At 43.0% G+C, this 21720-nt stretch overlaps 2 protein-coding genes across 2 annotated transcripts in view; one reads left to right on the top strand and one right to left on the bottom strand.

The window, feature by feature from the left end:
* The window catches only part of slc8a4b (solute carrier family 8 member 4b), a 78282-nt gene extending 71951 nt beyond the window's left edge, over window positions 1-6331 (top strand). Inside the window, exons 14-16 of the mRNA XM_053415532.1 lie at window positions 745-844; window positions 1246-1518; window positions 4405-6331. Of these exons, the coding sequence (XP_053271507.1) occupies window positions 745-844; window positions 1246-1518; window positions 4405-4784 (753 nt within the window). The 3' untranslated portion in view covers window positions 4785-6331. The remainder of the gene's footprint in view (window positions 1-744; window positions 845-1245; window positions 1519-4404) is intronic.
* A 12488-nt stretch (window positions 6332-18819) lies between these two features.
* plcb3 (phospholipase C, beta 3 (phosphatidylinositol-specific)) overlaps window positions 18820-21720 on the bottom strand; it is a 45081-nt gene continuing 42180 nt past the window's right edge. Inside the window, exons 31-34 of the mRNA XM_053415976.1 lie at window positions 21565-21654; window positions 21408-21465; window positions 21193-21279; window positions 18820-20615 (exon numbers count right to left, since the gene is read on the bottom strand). Of these exons, the coding sequence (XP_053271951.1) occupies window positions 20322-20615; window positions 21193-21279; window positions 21408-21465; window positions 21565-21654 (529 nt within the window). The 3' untranslated portion in view covers window positions 18820-20321. The remainder of the gene's footprint in view (window positions 20616-21192; window positions 21280-21407; window positions 21466-21564; window positions 21655-21720) is intronic.

The following is a 21720-nucleotide window of genomic DNA, read 5'->3' as shown; positions in this document are numbered from 1 at the left end:
TATTACGTTTACTTTCAAGGATTAAATATTGTCCTTTGCATCAGACAGATGACAGAGTTGAAATAGTTCAACAGGAAATAATATCCTGTCTGCACTGATGTACTAACTTAATCAAGCATGGGGGGTGGGGGTGTTGTCTTCTATTCAGGTTAGAGCAATGGCACTCAAAATGTCTGTGCACGTCCCTGTATTGGACAATACATAACAATCTCTTCTCTTATTGAAAGTGCTGATATTGTGGTGGGCTTTTTTTCGATGGTGCCTTTCACATATTAGATTGTAAACAGGGCAGGCTTTTCTCCCCTCAAAGCCCTGTCAGCTGAGTTATGATAATGACTGCTGGTGCGATGCTCCGTAGCTGCTGTAAGCTGTTTTGCATCAACATCTTTTATCACTCCTCTTCCTCGCTGCTTTGAATATAAAACAACCTCAGCTGGTTTGCCCGAAGGCTTTCCCCTAGATTTCACAGGGGGCATCAGTGGAACTTTCAATTTCACAGCATCGTATTAATTAGCTCATCCTATACCTCTAATTCTCAGCGTTATGAAAAACAGATTTTTTCCGTAGATCATAGAAGCGTGGAAGCTAATTGAAAGGCATGAAATCAGCATTTTCCTCTATCTGTGTGGCTGCGAGTGAATTAACCACTTGAGGGTTGTGTGTTTTCCCTTCTGCCTCATTTGTATCCACTTGCATGTTTTCTTATGTTTGTGTGTGTGTGTGTGCGCATGTGTGTGTGTGTAGAGTACGGTAGATAAGCTGATCAAGAAGACAAACCTGGCCTTGGTGGTGGGGAGCAGCAGCTGGAGGGAGCAGTTTGTCAATGCCGTTACTGTCAGTGCAGGTAACTCTCACATTTTCTAAAGGTTTTAGTCAGCGTTTGTATTTTAATTTATGACTTATCTATTCACAGCTTTCACCATTTTCTCCTCTGATAACACTATATTGGAAGAACGTTTTGTTTTTTTGTCCTTTAAAGGGAGTTACACATTTTTTCTTTCTCTTGACAAGAGTTTGTTGAAGTTTAATTTTTAATTAGGAGAGTACATACCTCTGCCAAGGCTAAAGCCCTCTCTCACATCAGAAAAAAACAATTATACGCCCGTTTATTCAGATCCACTCCATAATTGAATATGTCCTTCTTAGTCAATCCTAAACCGCCTGTCTCCTTTCCCCCCCCCACTCCCCTGTCTCGTCCTGTCTTTTCAATGTATCTCACTGCTCTTTTTGCCTTCTCCCTGAAAGGCGATGACGACGAGGAGGAGAGCGGCGAGGAGCGGCTGCCGTCCTGCTTCGACTACATCATGCACTTCCTCACCGTCTTCTGGAAGGTGCTGTTCGCCTTCGTCCCGCCCACTGAGTACTGGAACGGCTGGGCCTGCTTCTTCGTCTCGATATCACTTATCGGCTGCCTGACGGCAGTCACCGGCGATCTGGCGTCGCACTTCGGCTGCACGATAGGACTGAAGGATTCTGTGACCGCCGTGGTGTTTGTGGCGCTGGGAACATCAGTGCCAGGTGAATAATTATATTTGTACATAGTGTGAATATACATTATATGCATTTATTATTTGACATTCTGAAACACCGGGTTCAAACTAACTAAATGCTTGTACTCCTACAACTTTTGAAATTGATCCAAGTCCTGTGCACTAACATGGAGGAGGATTTATGACCTCTACTGCAGGCAGCCACCAGGGGACGATTTAAAAACGTTAACTTTTTGGAAGCTGACATGTCGTCCATTCTTATACACAGTCTATTGTTACAACAGGATAACAGCTACTGCAGGATAAACATCCTCCTTCATATAACGGCTGCTGATGACTCAACAAGTCTTGGTAAAGCTAGCTCGCTTCAGCGGTCCAACCGGAAGCTAGTTAGCCATTTTAGATTTTAAGGGATCTCTCAGCATTGCCTGCTCTCAACACGCCATTTCGCTTTTGCCAGGGAGAATCTCCACCCTGGAGCCTAAAGCTGAGAAGGTGTTTCCACAGATGTGTCTATAACACAATAGCTGCAGTATTGTAATTTATGCTTCCTCACAATAAAATCGAGCCGTTAATATACATAAAATCAGATGCATATTAACCTCCAATATCTGAGGTGACAGACAGGTGAGTAAACAAATAAAAGCAGACTCTGATCCTCTCTCCTCCATCTCATTTCACTTGCAGCCGCCGTCAGTGTGGAGGCTTGGAAATCAAAATTGTATTGTAAAACCCCGGCTCCATCAGAGCCCTCAGCCTGAGTCTGTCTCCACCCGGCGGAGACGCATCGTCCCAGAGCTTTAATTCAATTCCCTCCTTCTTTCCTCTCGTCAGCTGTTTTATTGAAGCCCCGGTGTATGATTTATAGAAATAGCTCCTTTGCGACTCTTGCAGGTGATAACTTTGCTGCCTTGGTGCGAGGTCTCTGGAAATTAGCGTTTGAATCAATTCCTCCAACAGCCGTGTTATATTGTGTGTTGGAATTGGAGGCTTGATATCCATTAGTGTGTGTGGCCTGTCACAAGACACACTGACGATGCTTTGTCTGCGTTGTGGTTTTTCTTTTTCTCGTTTTCTATCTCTGAATCTCTTCTATTCTGCTTTGTTTCATCACATTGACTTTCTTTCCCAGTCCTTTATCTGTTCTTCCCTCACCCTCTTGTATTCCACCTCACTTATCTGTACCGCTTGCTCTCTTAGCTCCGTCTTCACACTCCCTCTCTTCTATCCTCTTATAGGGTTGTTGTGTTACAGGGTTGGTTTGTTTCCACGATTGTATCATCCATCATACCCCAGGTGTGTGCGTGGGTGAAAAACCACGCTCGACCAAGGTGATGCAAGTTTGTGTGCGACAAGTCCGGCGGGTTATTATAACTTCCACTGAGGGTGTGCGTTCCCGAGTGTGTTTGTGTGATCGTGATCTTCAAAGTTGTTGGAAACATTAACCACAGCTTCTCCCAGTCTCTGATGTGCCCCTCCTCCGGATTTTATAAAAGCATATCTGCATTATTACATCGGAGACGCACTCGAGGATTATCAAGCCAATTTACACCAGATTTGCAGATTCAGGCAATTAGAGGCAAACGCCGATCGGAGGCTTGCTCTGAACGCTCTGAACCCTTAAATGCTTCTGGCTGTTTAAGAGGGAAAACCGTGAGGACGCGGGTTTCTAAATTTGGCTACGATCTTCGGAGTTGTCACTTGCAGCTTCATCACTCAGATTAAAACCCACAGCTCATGTGCCTGTGTGTCAACAACACGCGCCCCGCTTTTCATTTCTTTTGTGTGGTCTGTCACCAGCAGGACTGCCCAGAAGAAAGAAAAGTTTGGGGGATAATTTTCATGAATTTCGATTAAACCCGCTGACATTGAAATGAGAATTGAGACTCATCTCGCCAGCCCTTCTAAAAATAGAAATAAGCCAAGACAGGCGCACAATAACTGGCAGCTGTTTCCCTGGTGTTTCCTGCCAACTCAGTTGTGGAGTCTCTGCCTCTTTTTTTTTTTATCCGAATCTTCCTCCCACCAAAGAGCTTCACTCGTGTACGCCCGCAGCATTTATTACATCTGTTCCATGATGGGGAAAATACAAGTGCAGATTCCAGGAAGGCATGAGTTATGACTATCCTGGAAAATAATCTGATTTATATGTATTAGTTCGAGAACATGGATAGAAATTATGAATAATCCTTTTGGATGTAACTGGAAGGGAAAATTGTCATTAGTAATACTTACATGTAAGATTTCACAGGATTAGCTATTTTGGGTAAATTACATAATAGTGTAACCCAAGTTTTCTAAATCAGGGGGCACAATTTACATCTGTGTGTGTGTGTGTGTGTGTGTATGGCCACTTTCATACTGTATGTTACCTTGAGGCCATTTCCTCAGTGGCTGTGAAAGAGCAAAACATAAAACATTTGTCACATAATAATTCCATACCGTTGCTTTACATTATTAAACTGTGTTGTTCTGACCTTGGGAGTGTTTTCATGTATTTTGCCTTGTTCATACACTGCTTTAGCTGTAGAGTTATTAATTAGTTTGAAGTCCCAACCTAATTAAAAAAAAAATGAAAAAAAAATGTGTGAAGGCTAATTTATGCTGCCTATATGCACAAAAAGAAGGACGAGCGTTTCAAACGATGTCACTTCACACATGCTTCCATGCATCCTTCATGTTGGCACGGTTTTTCAGCCGCTTATCCACTAGAGGAATCGAGAGCTTCTGACAACAACAATTATGATGATGGTGGAGGAGTTCATGATAATGTACCGCTTGAGAAAGTCTGGGTGAAGTAACAGCATATCGACCACAAGTCTCTTCTCAGAAGTTACACCATCATTGAAATGTCTCACTCGAACCATTGGCTTCACTTCATTTATATTGTAAATATTCTGTCTTTCCCATTCAGACACATTCGCCAGCAAAGTCGCCGCCATCCAGGACCAGTATGCCGACGCCTCCATCGGCAACGTCACGGGCTCCAACGCCGTCAACGTCTTCCTGGGCATCGGCGTGGCGTGGACCCTGGCCGCCGTCGTCTGGCGCTTCAGGGGCAAACCGTTCAAGGTGGACCCGGGGAACCTGGCCTTCTCCGTCACCCTCTTCACCATCATGGCCGTGGTCTGCGTGTTGATACTGCTGTACCGGCGGCGGGCGGCGGTGGCCGGCGGGGAGCTGGGCGGGCCGCGGACTTGCAAGTTGGTCACGTCGCTCATATTCTTCTCGATGTGGCTCATTTACATCCTGCTGGCTTCACTGGAGGCCTACTGCCATTTACCACAGTTTTAAACGGAGAGGAGCCAGGGGGGAGGGAGAGAGACCCACTGCCAATATGAAGAGAGAGAGAAGGAGGGAGGAAGGAATGTTCAAACACAGGAAGGAAATAGAGCTGGTTCTGGGATGGTAGTTTTTATAGAATTAGCAGATCTACACATTTCCTTTTGAATAAATTTGAGAGTTAACCTTGATTAAAAGCTCCTGAGAATGTCCAAACTAAATATTGTTTTTAGCATAAAAGCCTCTTTTAGACATGGAGACCCAACCCAAACTTCCAGGATACACCGACCCTCTAAATTAAAAAGGATTAAAGCATCGATATTAAAAGGGTTTAAAGAGCACTTTTTGTTCCAGTATACTGCCAAACCAGTAGGAGAGAAGAAGACGCAGCCAGGCTCTGAATGGGAACATGTGTGTGGGGGGGGGGAGGACGAGAGAGGCAGCAAAACTAAATCAAATTGAAAGTCTGTACAACATGAATGGAGAGATGAGAGAAAAGAAGAATAGATTGGCAAGAATACTCCACACCCCCCTCCTCACTTACCCTCGCTCCCTGTGTCGCAACTGTGTCTCCTTGTTGTGGGAACAGTTGGATTCTCCCATGATGCCCACTACAATCCAGTTCTATCAGTGACTTATGACTTTTAACCTCTCTTCTGCCAACACACACACACACACAGCCACACACACACACTCACACGCACACACACACACACACACACACAAACAATTATATATACACTGATTCTGCAACAGAAGACAACTTGAGAGCTGACAACCTTTTGTTTTTCTTTATTCCATCTCTTCTTGAATACACTGTGCTTCATCCCACAAACACACACAAACACACACACACACACACACAGCACACTCCCATCCCTCCACACCGACAAACACCCACAAACGCAGACTCTACACACTCCTCCCCCCCTCCCTCTTGCCTTACTCTTACCTCCCCCTGTAGGATCTTGTCTTAAAGTTGTGATAATGAAACGCCGTAGTCACCACGCACCGAGCCTCTTTTTTAAGCGAGCCAATCCCTCCCCCCCCCCCCCCTCTTAACGCCAACCATCTCGTTAACAGAAATGCCCCCCCACCCCCCATTTTTTTTCTTACATTTTCAATGGCGTCACGTGTTGATGTTGTTACCGTGCAATTGTAAAAACAAAAGTATTAATACAGTATATGACGAGATAGATTTACGAGGAGGAGGAGAGTTGACATGCTGGTTTCGCGCCGGGGGAAGAAATGGAGGATGGTGAAAAAAGGACAAAACATTTGAAGAGTGGCGTCAAAGTTCCGCCTCATGAGATCTTTGTGTCCTGCAGTGACGGAGCATTGTGCACCACACGCTGTGAGGTTTACACTCCACCAATCCCCGGACAGCTTGAGCAAAGCAGGAACTGATGTTACAAGAAGGACCAATCACAACTGTCTGTGACCTTGATGATGAATAACTACATCCTTGTGTTTCTAGTTGTACATGATGATAAAAGAGACATTTAAAGACATTGATATCCCATTTATGTTACGTCGCTCTCTTTGTGAGAGAACCCCCCCCCCCCCCCCCCCCGGAGGAAGACGAGAAATGCCCTCGCACCCTTTTTTCAGTTCAAGGAGAAGTTTTGAGGAAAATCCGTCGTCGGAGAAACATAAAAGCAGAGATGACTCACAGACGGAGAGAGAGAGAGGTCGGGTGCTCCGAGGGAAAACGCATGGCAGCTCTGAAATATCGTGTCTTGTTCCGCAGGTGTTGTAACATTGGGACGTTTCTTTGTACTCCAGAAAAAACACCAGTCTCTGTTATCCAAAGATTTGATGGAAGAACATTGTCACAGATCACCACACAGGTAGAGAGCCATTGTTTGTCCGTGTGCGGTTCCCACAGGCTGTGGTTGTAAAGAACAGGTGCATTTCAATCCTCATCACAGCTGAACATGCTCGAACCACAGGTATTTTTTTATGGGTGTGCGTCCTTTATCAGAAATCTGTGCTATTTATTTTGTTTTCGTGAAAGTTGAATTGATCCAGGCATGGTGTGTGTAAAAAGTGAAACTCCAATTGGCTGGAAACTATAGTTTTATGCCACATATATGATATGAAATCATCTGTTTTGTATTTGTTTGTCCGTAGCCCCCATTTCCACTGGTCATAAGAAAACCACTAACTCCTGCTAACGTCTGGCTTCTGTCTGCAATGGGAATGGATTCTATTGGTATTCACTCCACAATGACTCTGTAGTAGAGAAGGAACTTGCTAATTTGAGAGCGCCTCAGTTTTTCCGACATCTAACGCGACACTCGGGGGGGGGGGGAAACACCTGAAGGGCAAACTCCTCCACTGGCAATCGGAGAGGAGTCATTCGCCTTTTCTCTTGGATTTAACCTGCGCATACTTCCAGTGGTAAAGAGGTATGAGTTAGTGTCGAGGCCACATTAACATCATGTTTGTGTTACTCCTCCTGTCGGGCCCTAGGGTTACAGACTGCAGCTGCACAGAAGGGACGGCATACGGCCTGTCAGTGCAGATCATTATTAAAGCATTGTTATAACGACAGCAAGGAAGGAAAAAAAGCTTTTGTTTGTTTTCCTCTCGGCTGCCCCCCGATGCCGATTGAAAACTTCAAGGATAGACCTCTCGAGAGAAAACAATAATTATGCCTGTTTTCTCTGTTTTACTCCTGTTCACGAAGAAGAGAAAAGAGGAGTGAGAACTAGAATTTACCTGCCCACCATGCCCGCCTGTAAAATATGCTCAAATTACCGGATGCTTTCAGCCCGATGGAAAAAGCCGTGTTTACAAAGTGTGCTCAGCCGTGACCGGGATTAACAGACACCGGCTTGTCTGACGCCGCCTCGTCAAGGTCGACGCTTGTGCACATATGAGAAAAATGAGGGATTTAGAGCGTAGGGGCATCGATCCATGGGGGTGACAACGTCTGTACGCATTTTCCTCCCGTCCTAAAATTTCACAGCCGTTACCTTCGCTTTCTGACAGCTAGGAAACAATGAAGATTTCTGCGATTCTTTAAAACGCCTGTTTTCCAGCCAGAAACAGCCTCTATTCCCTGATGAAAGGAGTTTAGACAACTGCCATATTGCTCTTGCCCTATATTAAAGGATCGTCTTAGTTAACATCGCTGTCTGGAAATAAGTTCTCACAGAAGAGCTGGCCTTGAGCTCCTAGCGAAACTAAAGCATGTTAGCTGCTAGCAGGAGCGTAGCAAGGCTTTTTTAAATGCCGAGGTCCAGGCCTCCCTCAGCGCGACTAACCCCTCTTTGAAAAGGATTGGCCGTGACAGCAAAAAGAAAGTTCGAGAAGTTGGGATGTCAACAGGAAGTGTAATGCTACTATGGTTTCAGTGTCTGGCAGTGAAATCCGATTGAAGTTTCCCAATTGCCTCCATTAAGGTTTAATCGTAGAATCTCTAAATATCCAAATAAACAGGAAACCACCTCCGATTTGTCAGTAGTAGCTTCGGCCCTGGATGCTGACGTGACGTTAGATGTATTCAGACTAAAACCCCAGATCCTCTCACCCGCTCTATTTCTCTCACGCACGCTGTTTCGAGCGAGAGCCGAAACGAAAGAGGTCATCAGTCGGTTTTGACACGACACACATGTTGTCTTGGCTCCCGGCCCACGGAGACGCCAGAGACGCCCGCCGGGCCCGACGGCTTTTCTCAATGACTTAAGCGTCTGTGTAGCAGTTGCCAGTTAAAGAACGAGTGGGCGGGACCACGGTGCCGCTGACGCCACAGGAACACTAGGACTGATTTAGACATGTCGTCTTTTTAAAGGTTGATAAGCCTTTTGCTGGAGGAGAGCTGAGTGTATGTGTGTGTGTGTGTGTCTTTGTGTGTCTTTATGCGTGTGCATGCTAACTGAGTGTAGAAATGCAACCGTATTTTTAGCCTCTTGCCTGTTGCTTAGTGACCATCTATCCGCAAGCCGTTGTCTTCTTGACTGTTGCCGGTATGTGTGTGTGTGTGTGTGTGTGTGTGTGTGTGTGTGTGTGTGTGAGTGTGTGTGTGAGGCGTGTGCGTGTCTTACTTGTCCTGCTTGCCCTTTTTTGTCATTGACTGTGACACCATAGTTTCTCGTTCATTGTCTCTCTCTGCAGGTGATTATCAACACATGTTCCTCATCATACAGCGTGTAGTTCTCATCTCCCCTCGCTTGCATGTGACTATTGTGTTCACGCCTACATGCATTGTGTGTCCATGCGTGTGTGTGTGTGTGTGTGTTGGTGTAGTAATCTCATATAAGGGCTCACCTGTGAGTCGCAGTCGCTGGCTGAGTCCCATACGCTAGTTTAATGAATGAGATGCCAAAATGTTCGGAAATTGGATTGCTGTGTGTCTGTGTGTGTGTGTGTGTGTGTTTATTTGTATGTGTGTGTGTGTGCGCACAAGAATTAACTACATGGTTCTGATATTCCATCTTTTCTCTTGAATTATTTCACAATGTCATGTTAACAGTATTTATTTGTCCTGCATTTATTCAGATAATTACTTATATTATAATGTTGTTCTTTAATATTCAACACTTAGATTGCCCTCACATTGTGGAGCCCACCAGCAGAACATGCATTAACATTATGAACATTGTCAGGCGGTTATAACCCAGTGATGAGGTCACGTCTTTAGAGCTGTCGCTGCTGGTTATTATTGTTCGGACTTTTAAATGATTTGGTTTCTGAATACAGGTAATATTAAATAAAGTCATTGAGAAAAGTATTCACATGTTTGTGCTTGGCCACATTTGCGTATGTGTGTGTGTGTGTGTGAGAACCAGCCTCTTCATATTGATCAGCATGTTTCTTTCCTTGCTCCCTCCCTCTCTCTCAATATCTGTCGCTATCTCCCTTACAAATCTTTGTTTTATCACTTTACTCTGTAATTTTTATTTTTAACTTATCACTCAGTCCTATTTATGAGGTCACAAAGTGCTTTTGATATAAATAATTGGTATTATACTTTGTCCATTTATTTTATTATTGTTATATTATCTGACTTTTTGGTGTATTTCATTGTTTTGTGTTGTTAAGGTGACTTGTTTTGTAAAAAAAAAAAAAAAATCCCTCAGAGTACTACAAATTAAGATGAGTGTGTGTCTGTGTGTGTGAATGTGTGTGTGTGGGGACTTCATATCATTCCATCCATTAGTGTGTCGATGCATGAATTCAACTCATTCTGAAATACAGTGTTGATGTTGGAAAATGTCGTAGTACAGAGTTTAAGTATTTTTAAACGCAGAAAAATGACATGACACGAAAAATGATATAGATGTTTACAAAGACCAAACTTTTCTTCCCCCCCCCCCCCCCCCCCCCCCCCTTCCAAGATGAAATAAAACTTGACTGGCAAATGCGCAGAAGTGTGTGTCTTTTTTCACCTGATGAAGATTAAGTCTTGACTCACAGTCTATATTTTTCCCAATTCAGATTCTAATTTCACGTAACTCTTGCAGATTTGCAGATGCTGAATTATATTTGTATCGAATGGATTAGTCTGTAACTTAGTCCTGGTTTATATCTGTGTTTGCATCCCGGGAAAATGTTTGTACACTTCATTAAACATCAGTGCTGCAATTAGAAAACCATCCAGTCTGCATGGTGAGCCACAGCCACACAGCGGTGCAGCAGCCGGGGGCTCCAACCACTGAGCCACATCCCCTCTTCAGCTCATTTAACTGCTCCTAAGTGTGAAATGTCCTGTTTGGGTTTCCCTACATCTGAGCCTAGCGGGGGGGAAAGCTGTGAAAAAACTGAAAAAGCCGAAATGTCAGTCTGACGAGACGTTGACTTTTAGAAGATGCCAAATTAGTTTAAAAAACTAAATTAGGTTTTTGTACCCCGCTCATCTTTTAACCATTGAATGACCAAGGATCCCTCACTTGAGTCTTCTGAGTTTCTGTGTATTTGTTCCTCTGTTAAAAGTTTTTGCTCACCCTTGTCGGGGGTTAATGACAGAGGTTGTCATGTCCTTAACGGATTTTGAAGCCTTGTGAGTCAAATTCTGATTTGTGAATATGGGCCATAAGAGTACAATTTCATTTTTTAGGCAATAACTATTGCAGATGTGGTGACCTTTGAAGTCTATGACAGTAAATCGCTTATTACTCCTTTAAAGGACCTCCTGCACTTCATCATTCATATGCTGCCCCCTTGTGGTCAAAATGAAAAGTGCTTTATACAAGTTCAGAGAACGTTAAGTCGTAAAACTGCTTTATACTACCTCTGTGTCAGACCCCTCATAACAAATATAGGAAGTTAACAGTCTACAGAAGGCTGTAGTATTTGTATAAAGCCATTTTGGAAAGGATTATGGACTCAATTGAAGCATATAACGTCTGCGCCTAATGTATAAGCACGGATATAAAAATGATGGAGTCCTGTTTATACTGCAGTGTCGTTCCCTAAGTGCAAAGCAGCAGGATGATCCTCTGACCATATAAATTAACTACTTGCATTAAGTCTGCAGATGTCGAGCTAAGTAGGATATTGCGGACGTCCCATCTCTGCTCTCCAGCTTTTCCTGGGGGATCCCAAGGACAGATGGGATAAGTAGTCAGCCAGTAATCCTCCAATGGAGAGGGCCCAGGAGACGTCCTGATGAGATGAGGCCCGAACCACCTCCACTGTCCTCTTCTCAACGTGATGGAGCAGCAACTCTCCTCCGGCTGTCCTAACCCGTCACGCTATCTCTGAGGCCGAGCCCTGCAGCCACTTGCAGAGATAGACGAGGGTCGGCCATGTTTATTGACCGGTAAATCGGGAGCTCTGCCTTGTGGCTGGTTCATAACATAACCAAGCCTCTGTGAAATGCTCAATGAGGTCAAGCAGCAAACTCCCCTATGTTTGTGCATTTCTTTTTCCCCACTAATGATCAGCCTCACGGTTAATTATCTCTCCGGCGTTCACCACTGTCTGTTTTTAAATCTGTTTGCTAACCTGGCAACGTGAGAAACGTATTTATAGTCGTGACCAGAGGGGAAATGTTGCTGGAGATGTTTACTCTCACGCACACAAACAGATGCACACACCTGGGAGCTGGTCGGCCGGTGAAGAAACTCCACTGCGGTTCCCTGATGTGATCCTTTGGGAGCAGTGGACAGTGGAGGGAGGTGAGATTATTTCCACTTCTCTGCATTGTAGCTATTAAATACTTCCACTTTCTAGAATTTAATTAGGTGCAGGAAAAAACACACAAAGTTGGTCTTAAAAGGTTTGAAACAATTTATGTTTGGCACCTTTTTTTGTTTTAAACTGTTGATTATTCTTCCCCTTCCTCGTTCTTCTTCGTCAGTTCCCAACAACACAGTGGCAGCTGTTATTCCTACGGCAACCCCACGGTAACTACGGCAGCAAGACGCCTGTCCATCCTCCACTGGAGAAGAACGAGACGAGGAGACGGAGAGTAAACACAACGGTCCTGCGGGAGAGACTGGGGAGAGGAGGAGGAGGAGGAGGACGGAGGAGAGGAGGATGGAGATGCAGAGTGTGAGAGGAGGGAGGCAGACAGAGAGTGATAAACAAATGGAGAGGTGGGGAAGAGGGAGGATGGAACTCACACAGCCTCGTCCTGTGGGATGAGGAAGACGACAGGAAGTGACACGCTGCATTGATCGCCTCGCCTCTCCTGGGTCCAAATGTTTGTCTGTGCGCGTAAGACTCGATTTGACACTTCTTAGTTGGTTAATTGGCTCGGCAGCTCTTTTGCAAACAACTTCCTGTTTGTATTCACCAAACACAGAGCTGCTGCTAATCGAGGGAGGAAGGTTCAGTCCTCGATCTGCTCAGGATCACAAAACAAACATGTTGTGAGCACAGAAGAAATCTTTGATATTTGGTGTTTGTCCAGTCAGTGTAAGTTGCAGTTGTGGTGATAGAATCTCCTACATAACATTTATCTATTATATTGTGAAGTGGATACATTGGTTCCACACTGAGGTCATTAGGATCTATTAAGACCCCGGGGCTGATTGAGGCCTAAAATTATGTAAACATTGGAAACCCAGAAAAATCTACATGATGCATAAAATAATCATATGAGGCATAACAAGATTAGATGGGTATATGGGAGAGAAGAAGTTAGATTTTGCAAGATGATGAAGAGATTGGAGAATAAAGGCTTCGATGAAAGAGAGATCCAGCAGTTGGAACAGATTTGACAGATTTGTTCGTGAGGTTGAATTTGGAAATGACGCAGGTGATAATCGGAACACGTTGCTGCGTCTGGGATTAAACGCACATAATCTCCCAGACCGATTGACTCCTCCGAGACCCCTTAGTGTCTCTCTGGTTACTCAGGATTTGAGCAGGTAATCATTAAATCTGTGGTGGATTATATTTTTAAATGGACCCTGCTCAGCAACAGCATTGTGGGATGAGAGGAAAAAGAAAAGAGGAAGAGGAAGGGCTGAGGAGAAAGCTGGATTAAAATAAAATGAGTGTAAACGGGGCCTACAGCAGCCACTTTGCTGAGTAAGGGTGTGTGCACGTGTAATAGAGTATACTCACTGTCACAAGGCAAGTCCATTGTCCAGCATGTAAGTGTGAGCTTGTGTGCAAGTGCGTGTGAGTCTAAGCGAGTCATCATCATATCGATTGACAACACAAGGCCACCAGAGGGCAACACATCGACACGGAGGGTACACACACACACACAAACACACACACACACACACACACACACACACACACACACAGTGCAGCAGAAACCCAGTGTGTAGGGTTTCTGCTGCTGTGGGGAAAAGGCTTGGACACCAGCCGTTAATGTCTGTTCTGATTGTTGTTATTTTTTCTATTCTCATTTAGGCTTTTGTCCTTCCTGCACATTTTCATTTCATGACTAATTTCCTAATAATTGTCCAAGACAAAGCTATTAAATCTAATATTGAATAGAGTTTACTCGGTTGAACGTGGAGGTTGATGGCTTCAAGAGAAACGATTGCTTCCTCCTCTTAAAAATAAAACTTGCAGAATAAACTTACTCGTTACTTATTGAATAAAAGATGAGACATCCCTCTTCCTTTTCAGTGTTTGGATCTAGTGTCCCTTGATCTATTTCAACCCAACCTGTAAATTTCCCCAAAACTTTAACACTAAATGTGTTGCCTTAACTGAGACTGAAAACTGAAGCTTGAATTCTCCCAGCAGCCTATTGACAACTCAAGACCTTTTCTGTAATATAAATATAAATATATGCATATACTTTGTTTTTTAAGTTGAAATGTGTAATTCTTGCAGTTATCCAGCAGATGGCGCCCTTTAATACTTGACACTGCCCATCATTATAAATATAATCGTTTAAATATATATATACATATGGTAATACAGGTGTACATGACAGAACATGTGTACACCAGTGTAAATTAATTAAATAACGGGGGCTGTAACTACAAGACAAGATAGTTAACTCATAAAATGAATACTACGTAGTTACTTAAACATGTCAAGTCCAGTATTTTCTGCTTTATCTTGTTTAAACAAACATAAAAGCCAGTAAACATTCAGGGTGAAAACATGAGCTCCCACTCCACACTGAATCTGTTCTTTCTACAGGACCAAAGCATCAGGAGGACAAATCATCCACAGAGTGAGACATCCTGTTTGTTTTTCTCTCCTCTCCGGGGTGAGTCGCACGTGTGCGGTATCAACATCAGTAGCGGCAGCTAGCGAGGAAGCTAACCCGGGGAGAGGACGTGTTCCTCCCGCTACAGAAACAGGTCGGCCCGCTGTGGAGGAACCAGGAGGGTGAGAGGAGCAGAACCGGAGCCACGAAGAGAGACATGTACCCGGACTGAGCAGCTCCAGGGACGGACGAGGCCAGAGAGACGACAGGGAAACAGTGAGTTAGCATGACACACCCCCCCACTCACACACACACTCACACCCACACTCACACACAGCAGAGACTCACACTATAGCAGTTTCCTGACAGTGGAGGAGTTTTACAGTGTAACTATGTGACGGTATCTGAAATTCATTAAATCAATTTTTTCAATAATCAATAATTAATACTTTACTGTCTGTTACACTAATAGAGTAACTGTCACCCCCCCCAGTCTGAAGATGTCTCCCACAGCCTCCCAGTATATCTCCCTCTACTTGCATCACCCATTCTAACAGCACATCCATGAAGGGCTAGTACTGCTGTCACTCTCTATGTTACATGTGAATGTTCACATCCGATTGGATAGTTGAGCCTAAATATCCATAACTGAATCACATTGTGTCCTCGTGTCTTTCAACTGGTGAAATACACATAAGAGTTGAAGTTGGTGTCTCTCTGTCTGGAGCTTCAGAGTAAGATATGACAGTGTCTAAACGTTAACACTACAACATGCTGTTAGTTGGTCCTTTATCTATAACCTGACCTTCTGCTGCATAGAGAGAAGAGGGAGTGTCTGTGGAATTCAGACAGGCACTATTCTCCTCTGCAGATATAATGTAATATACACTAAACATAATATATAGTGGCATATCCAGTAATGTGTGAGGATTGTCAGAAATTCCTCAACACTGAGGAGTCAGGCCAGTCAGTTTCTCTGAAGATTATTAAAATAATCTTAAATCAATTCTTAAACGTACTGGAGCCAGTGTGAAGAGGAAAATAAACAGTGATGTTCACTGATCAGAGTTTGTGTGTGTGTGTGTGTGTGTTTGTGTGTGTGTGGTGACCCAGATGTCATTAGTATTGTTATTATTAGCATGGAAGTAAGCTGATCAGGTGGCCGCAAACGATATCGCATTCAGATGTTTCTTTTGTGTTTTAAAGAAATCAGAAAAATAAACAAACAAAAGTCAAAATGTATGAAGTGATGTACATGTCACTTTGGTTTATCCTTTATTTCCCTACATGTGATCTACTCTTAGCTTTGAATCTACGTTATCGGTGCATCCCTCCCTCTGTGACCCTCTCCCCTCGGCCTTGTCTTGCAGTGCCAGTGATCTTCTGACCGGTGGACGGCGTCGGCCCTCGTCCACACTTCGTCTGTCTTCACCAGTGAGTCTCTACACCCCCCCCTGATTCTTAAGCCCCGATCACATGATCTGTGATACACGTCTTCCTGCAGCTCGTTCACAAACACGTGATCAAGGAAAACACAGCTTCTGTTTGAGCATCTTTACTCCAGAATGTTTTCAGCCGGGTCTTGAACCCTCAACCCTTTGACAGTCCCAGTTTATTCACATCCTCCACACAGCTTGATCTACACTGACTTACAGTGATTGTGATAAGCAGCATTCATCTGGGATCTGGTGAAGGGTTTATTTACCATCACCAATCACTGAGATGTCAACAGGTTTGGTTGTGTGACTTTTAAACGTTAATAAATAGTTTTTTTTAACATTTATAGTGTTAATGCATTTTGGTCTTTATTGATAGAACAGCCTCCACGTGAGAGGTGTTTGTCTGACCAGGTGAGCGAGTGGACTTGATGATTCACTCTAGTTGGATGAGTCCTGCAATCAGCTGCATTCTGACTTATTAATTTATATAAAATTGTCTACAATTGTCTTAGCAATGAAAATCAGCCTTTCTTCAAGTAAAGCAAGTTGTTAATGAAATAAAAAAAGTCATGTTTGCGCAACATGTTTTGACCGTTTCACAGATTTCTTAGAGAATAATTAATTCAAGAATCTTGGTGGAAAAAATTGGCTTAATTACGAGACTGATATTTAATCAGTAAATGTCACTTTTTCTTTGAAGTAACTCAGCTAAAACAACACCTTTCCTGACAGATGAATGGGATTCAAGTGCTAAAAAAGCCTTACATTATTACCATCAGCAATCCTGACAAATAAACCTTAAGAAAATAGGTGGTGATGCCACCTTGTGGAGGTTTTGAAAGTGTACTTGTGATGGTGCGCACAGAATAAAACACAAAATAGCAGAGGAAGCTGGAAGTTTATTACTGGAAGTTCAGTCATTGTACTTTAAATTAATTCTGAAGCAACAATCAAATGTTACATCCAGATCATTGTATAGTTTACATCCAACAGCCACATACACTAGATGTATAGTGTCTGACGCTACATATCTGCTGTAATGTGTGAAAGCAGTGTTACAAACATGGCGGCAGCTTTACATTCATTCAATAAGCCAAGAAGTAAAGGATGGTCTTAGTGACGGGTGGAGCTGGGGGGCAAGGAAGTTGGAGGGGGGGGAGACGTGACAGCCAGAGAGCTCAGGGCGGGCCTGGGGGAGACCACTCACTGTCTAATGTAGGAAGGGATGTTCCTGTCACTTTGGTTTATCCTTTATTTCCCTACATGTGACCAACTCTTAGCTTTGAATCTACATTATCGATGCCTCTCTTCCTCCGTGACCCTCTCCCCTCGGTCTTGTCTTGCAGTGCACGTGATCTTCTGACCCCTGGACTCCATCAGCCCTCGTCCTGTCTTCACCAGTGAGTCTCTACACCCCCTCTGACTCCTATTCCCTGCTCACATGATCTGTGATACACGGCAGAATTAAGTGAAATTTGATTTCATGTTTGGAAGGGGAGGGTGAGGTGAGGGGTATTCAGCTGCAACTTCACCACTAGATGTCACTAAAGAAAAGGACAGAATGTGAGCACTATAGGAAACAGCTAACAGCGATTCCATGCAGACTCCATCTGCAGGGTATCTCTCTCCTCTCTGTGTGTCAAGGCCATACGGACCAAAGACCGAATCTTGTCACTGAAAGAAATTTCAACTAAATGTGTCAAGGTTTGAAGAGGAAATGATAATTAGTTTGTAAGGGCCTATATGGACAAATTGAGAGTTTGGGAGACAAATTATTGATTTAGGTAAATAACATTACATGTGGAGTTAATTTGATAAGTAATGGTTGTTCATCTTAAATGAGTAGACTAGAAAAAGGATTATTTACACATCTGACAGACACAAACAACTCGTTTTGGATTAATTTGGAGTCGTGTTTTTATCCCGACTTATGTTAAGTCAAACTATAGCTCTTCTTTTAGCTCCTACCTGCTGCCTTTGTCAAACCAGGTAGTGAAGAGTCTGTTTATCAGAATTCATGCTGACAACATCAGCAGCAGGAGGGTAACTTCTGTTTGGTCCAATAAAAGAGGTGAGACTCAGATTTAAGATTAAAAACCAAAACAGCAAGTTTAAACTCAAGTGTTCAGTAGAACAAAGAGGAATCACCTTTCATAATTTCTTCCTTCAAAAGACTATTGATTAGTGAAAGTCTAATATTCTCAAAAAAGATGCTTTGACCCTACATGTAATTTTAGTCTTTTCATTTTTAATCAAACAAGTCATGATGTCAAATGAATAAAAGAGCTCATTTATATTTGATCACTGCTTTTCAGTGTCACAGCTTCATGCTGATCAATCTGGTTTCATAAAGGTCAAACTCCCAAAATGTCATTGTCGTCCTTTTACACAAAACAGTGCAACACCAAAGGCCCTATGGTATATTACATCCACTGTCATGACATTGTGTATCCACCTTGCTAAATTTAAAGCTCCTGGCAGTTACCGTCAACCAACAATCTGTGTTTTAACTGCGTCTTCATCGGAGTCAAAAGATCCAAAGATTGTTTGTGAATATATATATAGTCACTGTTCCTCTGAAGAGCAGGCTAACGACTCACTCCTACTTAACTGATGTTTTTAGTATCAATAAAAAGCTTTCCTTCATGAATATAGGAACATAAATCTAAGGTCAACGTGCAAAGAACAAAAACCTCCCTTGTCGAATATTCAAAATCTGCTTGATGACTCTTAGTGATTCAATTTAGTGACATCTAGTGGTGAAGTGTCATGTTGCAGCTGAATACCACTCATCTCACCCTCCTTTTCCAAACATGATAGAGAACCTGAGGTAAACTTCAGTTTCATAAAAACTCTATCTTTAGTTTGTCCAGTCTGGGCTACTGTCAACAACATGGCGGCCTCTGTTAGATGAAACACGCTAGGATCATTTTATATTCTATCTCTTCACCTAAATATTACACACTGGACCTCAGTGTGTAATGGACCAAGTCAACGGCCACTCAATCTAAACAAAACTTACTAAGTACTGTTCATTTTTACACAAGTAAATCCCAGTGGAAAGTGGTTTTATTGAAGTCCATGTCACAGGAGCGATTTCACGTTAACAGATGCTGTAATGCTCTCACTCAAAACCCTGCGCTTGTTCTTAAAATATGCTCTGCTTGCACTCAGATACTTATTTGCTTGGAGGTGTGTAAGCGTTTATGGGAGAAGTTACGCTAACGCACCTAGAATGAGGGCATTACAAGAATGGGTAAGTTGAGCTGAAGTAGGTTTTTACTGTAACTCAAATTTTCAGAAAGGCTTCATGCTGTTTTCAGACACAGTAAAACACGATTTAAAATTGTAATGGGAAAAACTTTTTCCACTGCAAATCATGAAAAGCGAATTTAAATCTTTTTCCAGCCGCAAAAAACTTGAAATAACCACAATAGAAAAGAAATGTTGTTTAAATTCCATTTAAATAGATAATAGTTTACAAGGGGGGTATGTGTGCATGCGAATACGAGGGGGGGTGGGGGGAAATCAGACAGACAGGCAGTCAGTGCTCATCGAAGGGAGGGAGGACAAGATGGGACTCTCTCAGGTCGTCCTTAACCTCCCCCCCCCGCAGCACTTGTGGTCAGTAGTAAAATTCACGTACAGCCAAACACACACACACACAGTGCCAACATTTTACCCCTCAAAGTGGAAAAGAATGGAAAAGCAACAATCATTTACAATATTTAAAAAAGAGAACGGAAGTAAAACCACAGATTTTTTTTAAAGTACCGCTAAATTTGAATGTAGTACCTTGAATAAATACCCTGATGTTAAGTGTCTATTAGTTGTTCCTATGTCGACTCTGGAAACAGGAGCTGAACTACAGTTCTCCACGACGGCAAGAAGAGGGAATGCTTCAAATTTGGAGAGTGGTCCCTCCCTGAGAAAATGTGACAATGATCATTTCTCAAATCGAGTAAACGCTATGATTCGTAAACCCTCATGTGTTTGCTTCGAATGGTGATTTAGAATAAAACAAACAGGGGTTTAGTGTAAAGTATGTTTTTACTTTAAAATGTCAACGTGCAGCTGGAAGTCATCAGGAGGTTGCACCACCACCTACTGGTCACCGACTGACATTACAGATAAACCTCTGAAACCTTTTCTATAAAAATGGTTAAAACCACAAACAAGTTTCACCGAAAACAGTGTGAAAACAAATCTGTTGTGGGAAAACTGTAGCAAAGCTTAATGACCGGAACAAAAATAGAACGGATGCAAAGAATAAGGTAAAAAAGATTAAAATGAAAAACAACGAAATGTAAAAACAGATGTTTTGATATGATTCATATGAAATCTTCCAACTAATGGCACGATGTGTCGTCTGACTGCAAAATAAAAATATTAAAGCTCTGTAGACACAAATAAAACATTCTGTAATAAAAGGAATAAAATTAGTTAATCTATATCATTACTATCCCACATATTAATCATTATAGACCCCAGTTGAATGTATCTTCCTTTTTACACGTAATAGTTTTAGTCACTTCAACTAAAGGACATCTCCACCTCCGACAGGCCGGGAGTGGTGGACGAGGAGCTGGAGTCGGCCAGTGAGGTGGTGCTACTGTCCATGCACCTATTAGAGGTGCACCGGTTGGGCGTGGACGGGTAGGAGGGCGTGGAGCAGTTGGAGTCGGAGCCACTGTGGTTGGAGAAGGGCGAGAACAGGGCGTCCTTGCGGAGACCTTTGTTCTCCAGCTCCAGCTGCAGGTGCTGGCAGATCTCCTCCGGCAGGCGCTGGTACTCCTCCTCCAGCTCCCTCTCTAACTGGGACTTAAGCTGCATACGGCACATCAGGAAAACAAGTGTCACAGAGGAACAGTTAGAGACTTCTGGAAATTCACTTATTTGCTCTCTTGCCAGATAAAACCTAGTATGGGAGCTTGATTCTTTTATCACATTTTTCAGAGCAAAACTTTACACAACCACCTGAGGACGCAGGCAGTGTGTCTCCATGTTATTTTTTATCCTGAGGTGAAATTTGATCAAGCAAGAATCAGTGAGTTCTGAAGTCTCTGAAATAACCCATTAGAAATGATTTCTTTTTGAATGGCTGTGCAGTTACTTAAAGATATTTCAAACAGAAGTATCATCTATATATAGCATGACTTACAAAGAGCTAAGTGATTTGTATGCTTCATATTTAAACAGTTAACTCATTCTTTGTGCATCCGTATTTACAAAATGAATATTTTCTTTTGTTTTCAAAGAAATCGAGTGCAATTTAAACTACTAGCAGATTCAAAACAAAACTAATTTTCTACATCATAAACTCTGTTCAACAGAACTACTTCTGCTCTTAAATGAGTTAAATGAATGGTCGTTGTAAAGTGAGTCCGTGTGTGTGCTGCCTCACCAGTGGGAGCTCCTCGACTATGTGTTGCATAATCTCCAGCTGCCTCAGCTCCACCTTCTCCTGTCTCCTGATCTGAGCCTGCTCCAGCTGAGGGGTGAGGAAAGAGAGAAGAGGAGGGAGGTGAAAAGTTTTACTCAAGAGCCATAACGTACTTTAAAGTAGATAAATAGACCTTCTCAACGACTTCCTGTGTGTGTGTGTGTGTGTGTACTTGCCCCGCGGATTAAGGTGACAGAGTCTTGAATATGTTTCTTGTTGATCTCACTCAGTTCCCTGCAGCGTGAGGAGAAAGAGCGAGAGGAAGACCAAAGTGAGTGGTTTACGCCCAAATATCCAATAATCATTACACTTCAGCTCAGCAAAGTGTTTTACGTTTCAGCCTTCTCTTTGTCGCGGGTTTTGGCTTCACAGATGCTGTTCTGTCGCTTCCTGTCCAAGATCTTCTGGAGCTCTTTCTTCTCCCTGCAGACAAAAGGTACACACCAGCTTTACAACTCTTCATCTTTTATTAAAAACTAAGACTAAAAT

This window comes from Pleuronectes platessa, chromosome 23 (genome assembly GCF_947347685.1).
Source record: "Pleuronectes platessa chromosome 23, fPlePla1.1, whole genome shotgun sequence".
In the NCBI taxonomy this organism is placed as follows: domain Eukaryota; kingdom Metazoa; phylum Chordata; class Actinopteri; order Pleuronectiformes; family Pleuronectidae; genus Pleuronectes; species Pleuronectes platessa.
Note: the sequence above shows the minus strand (reverse complement) of the source record. Positions and strands in the feature narration are given on the sequence as shown.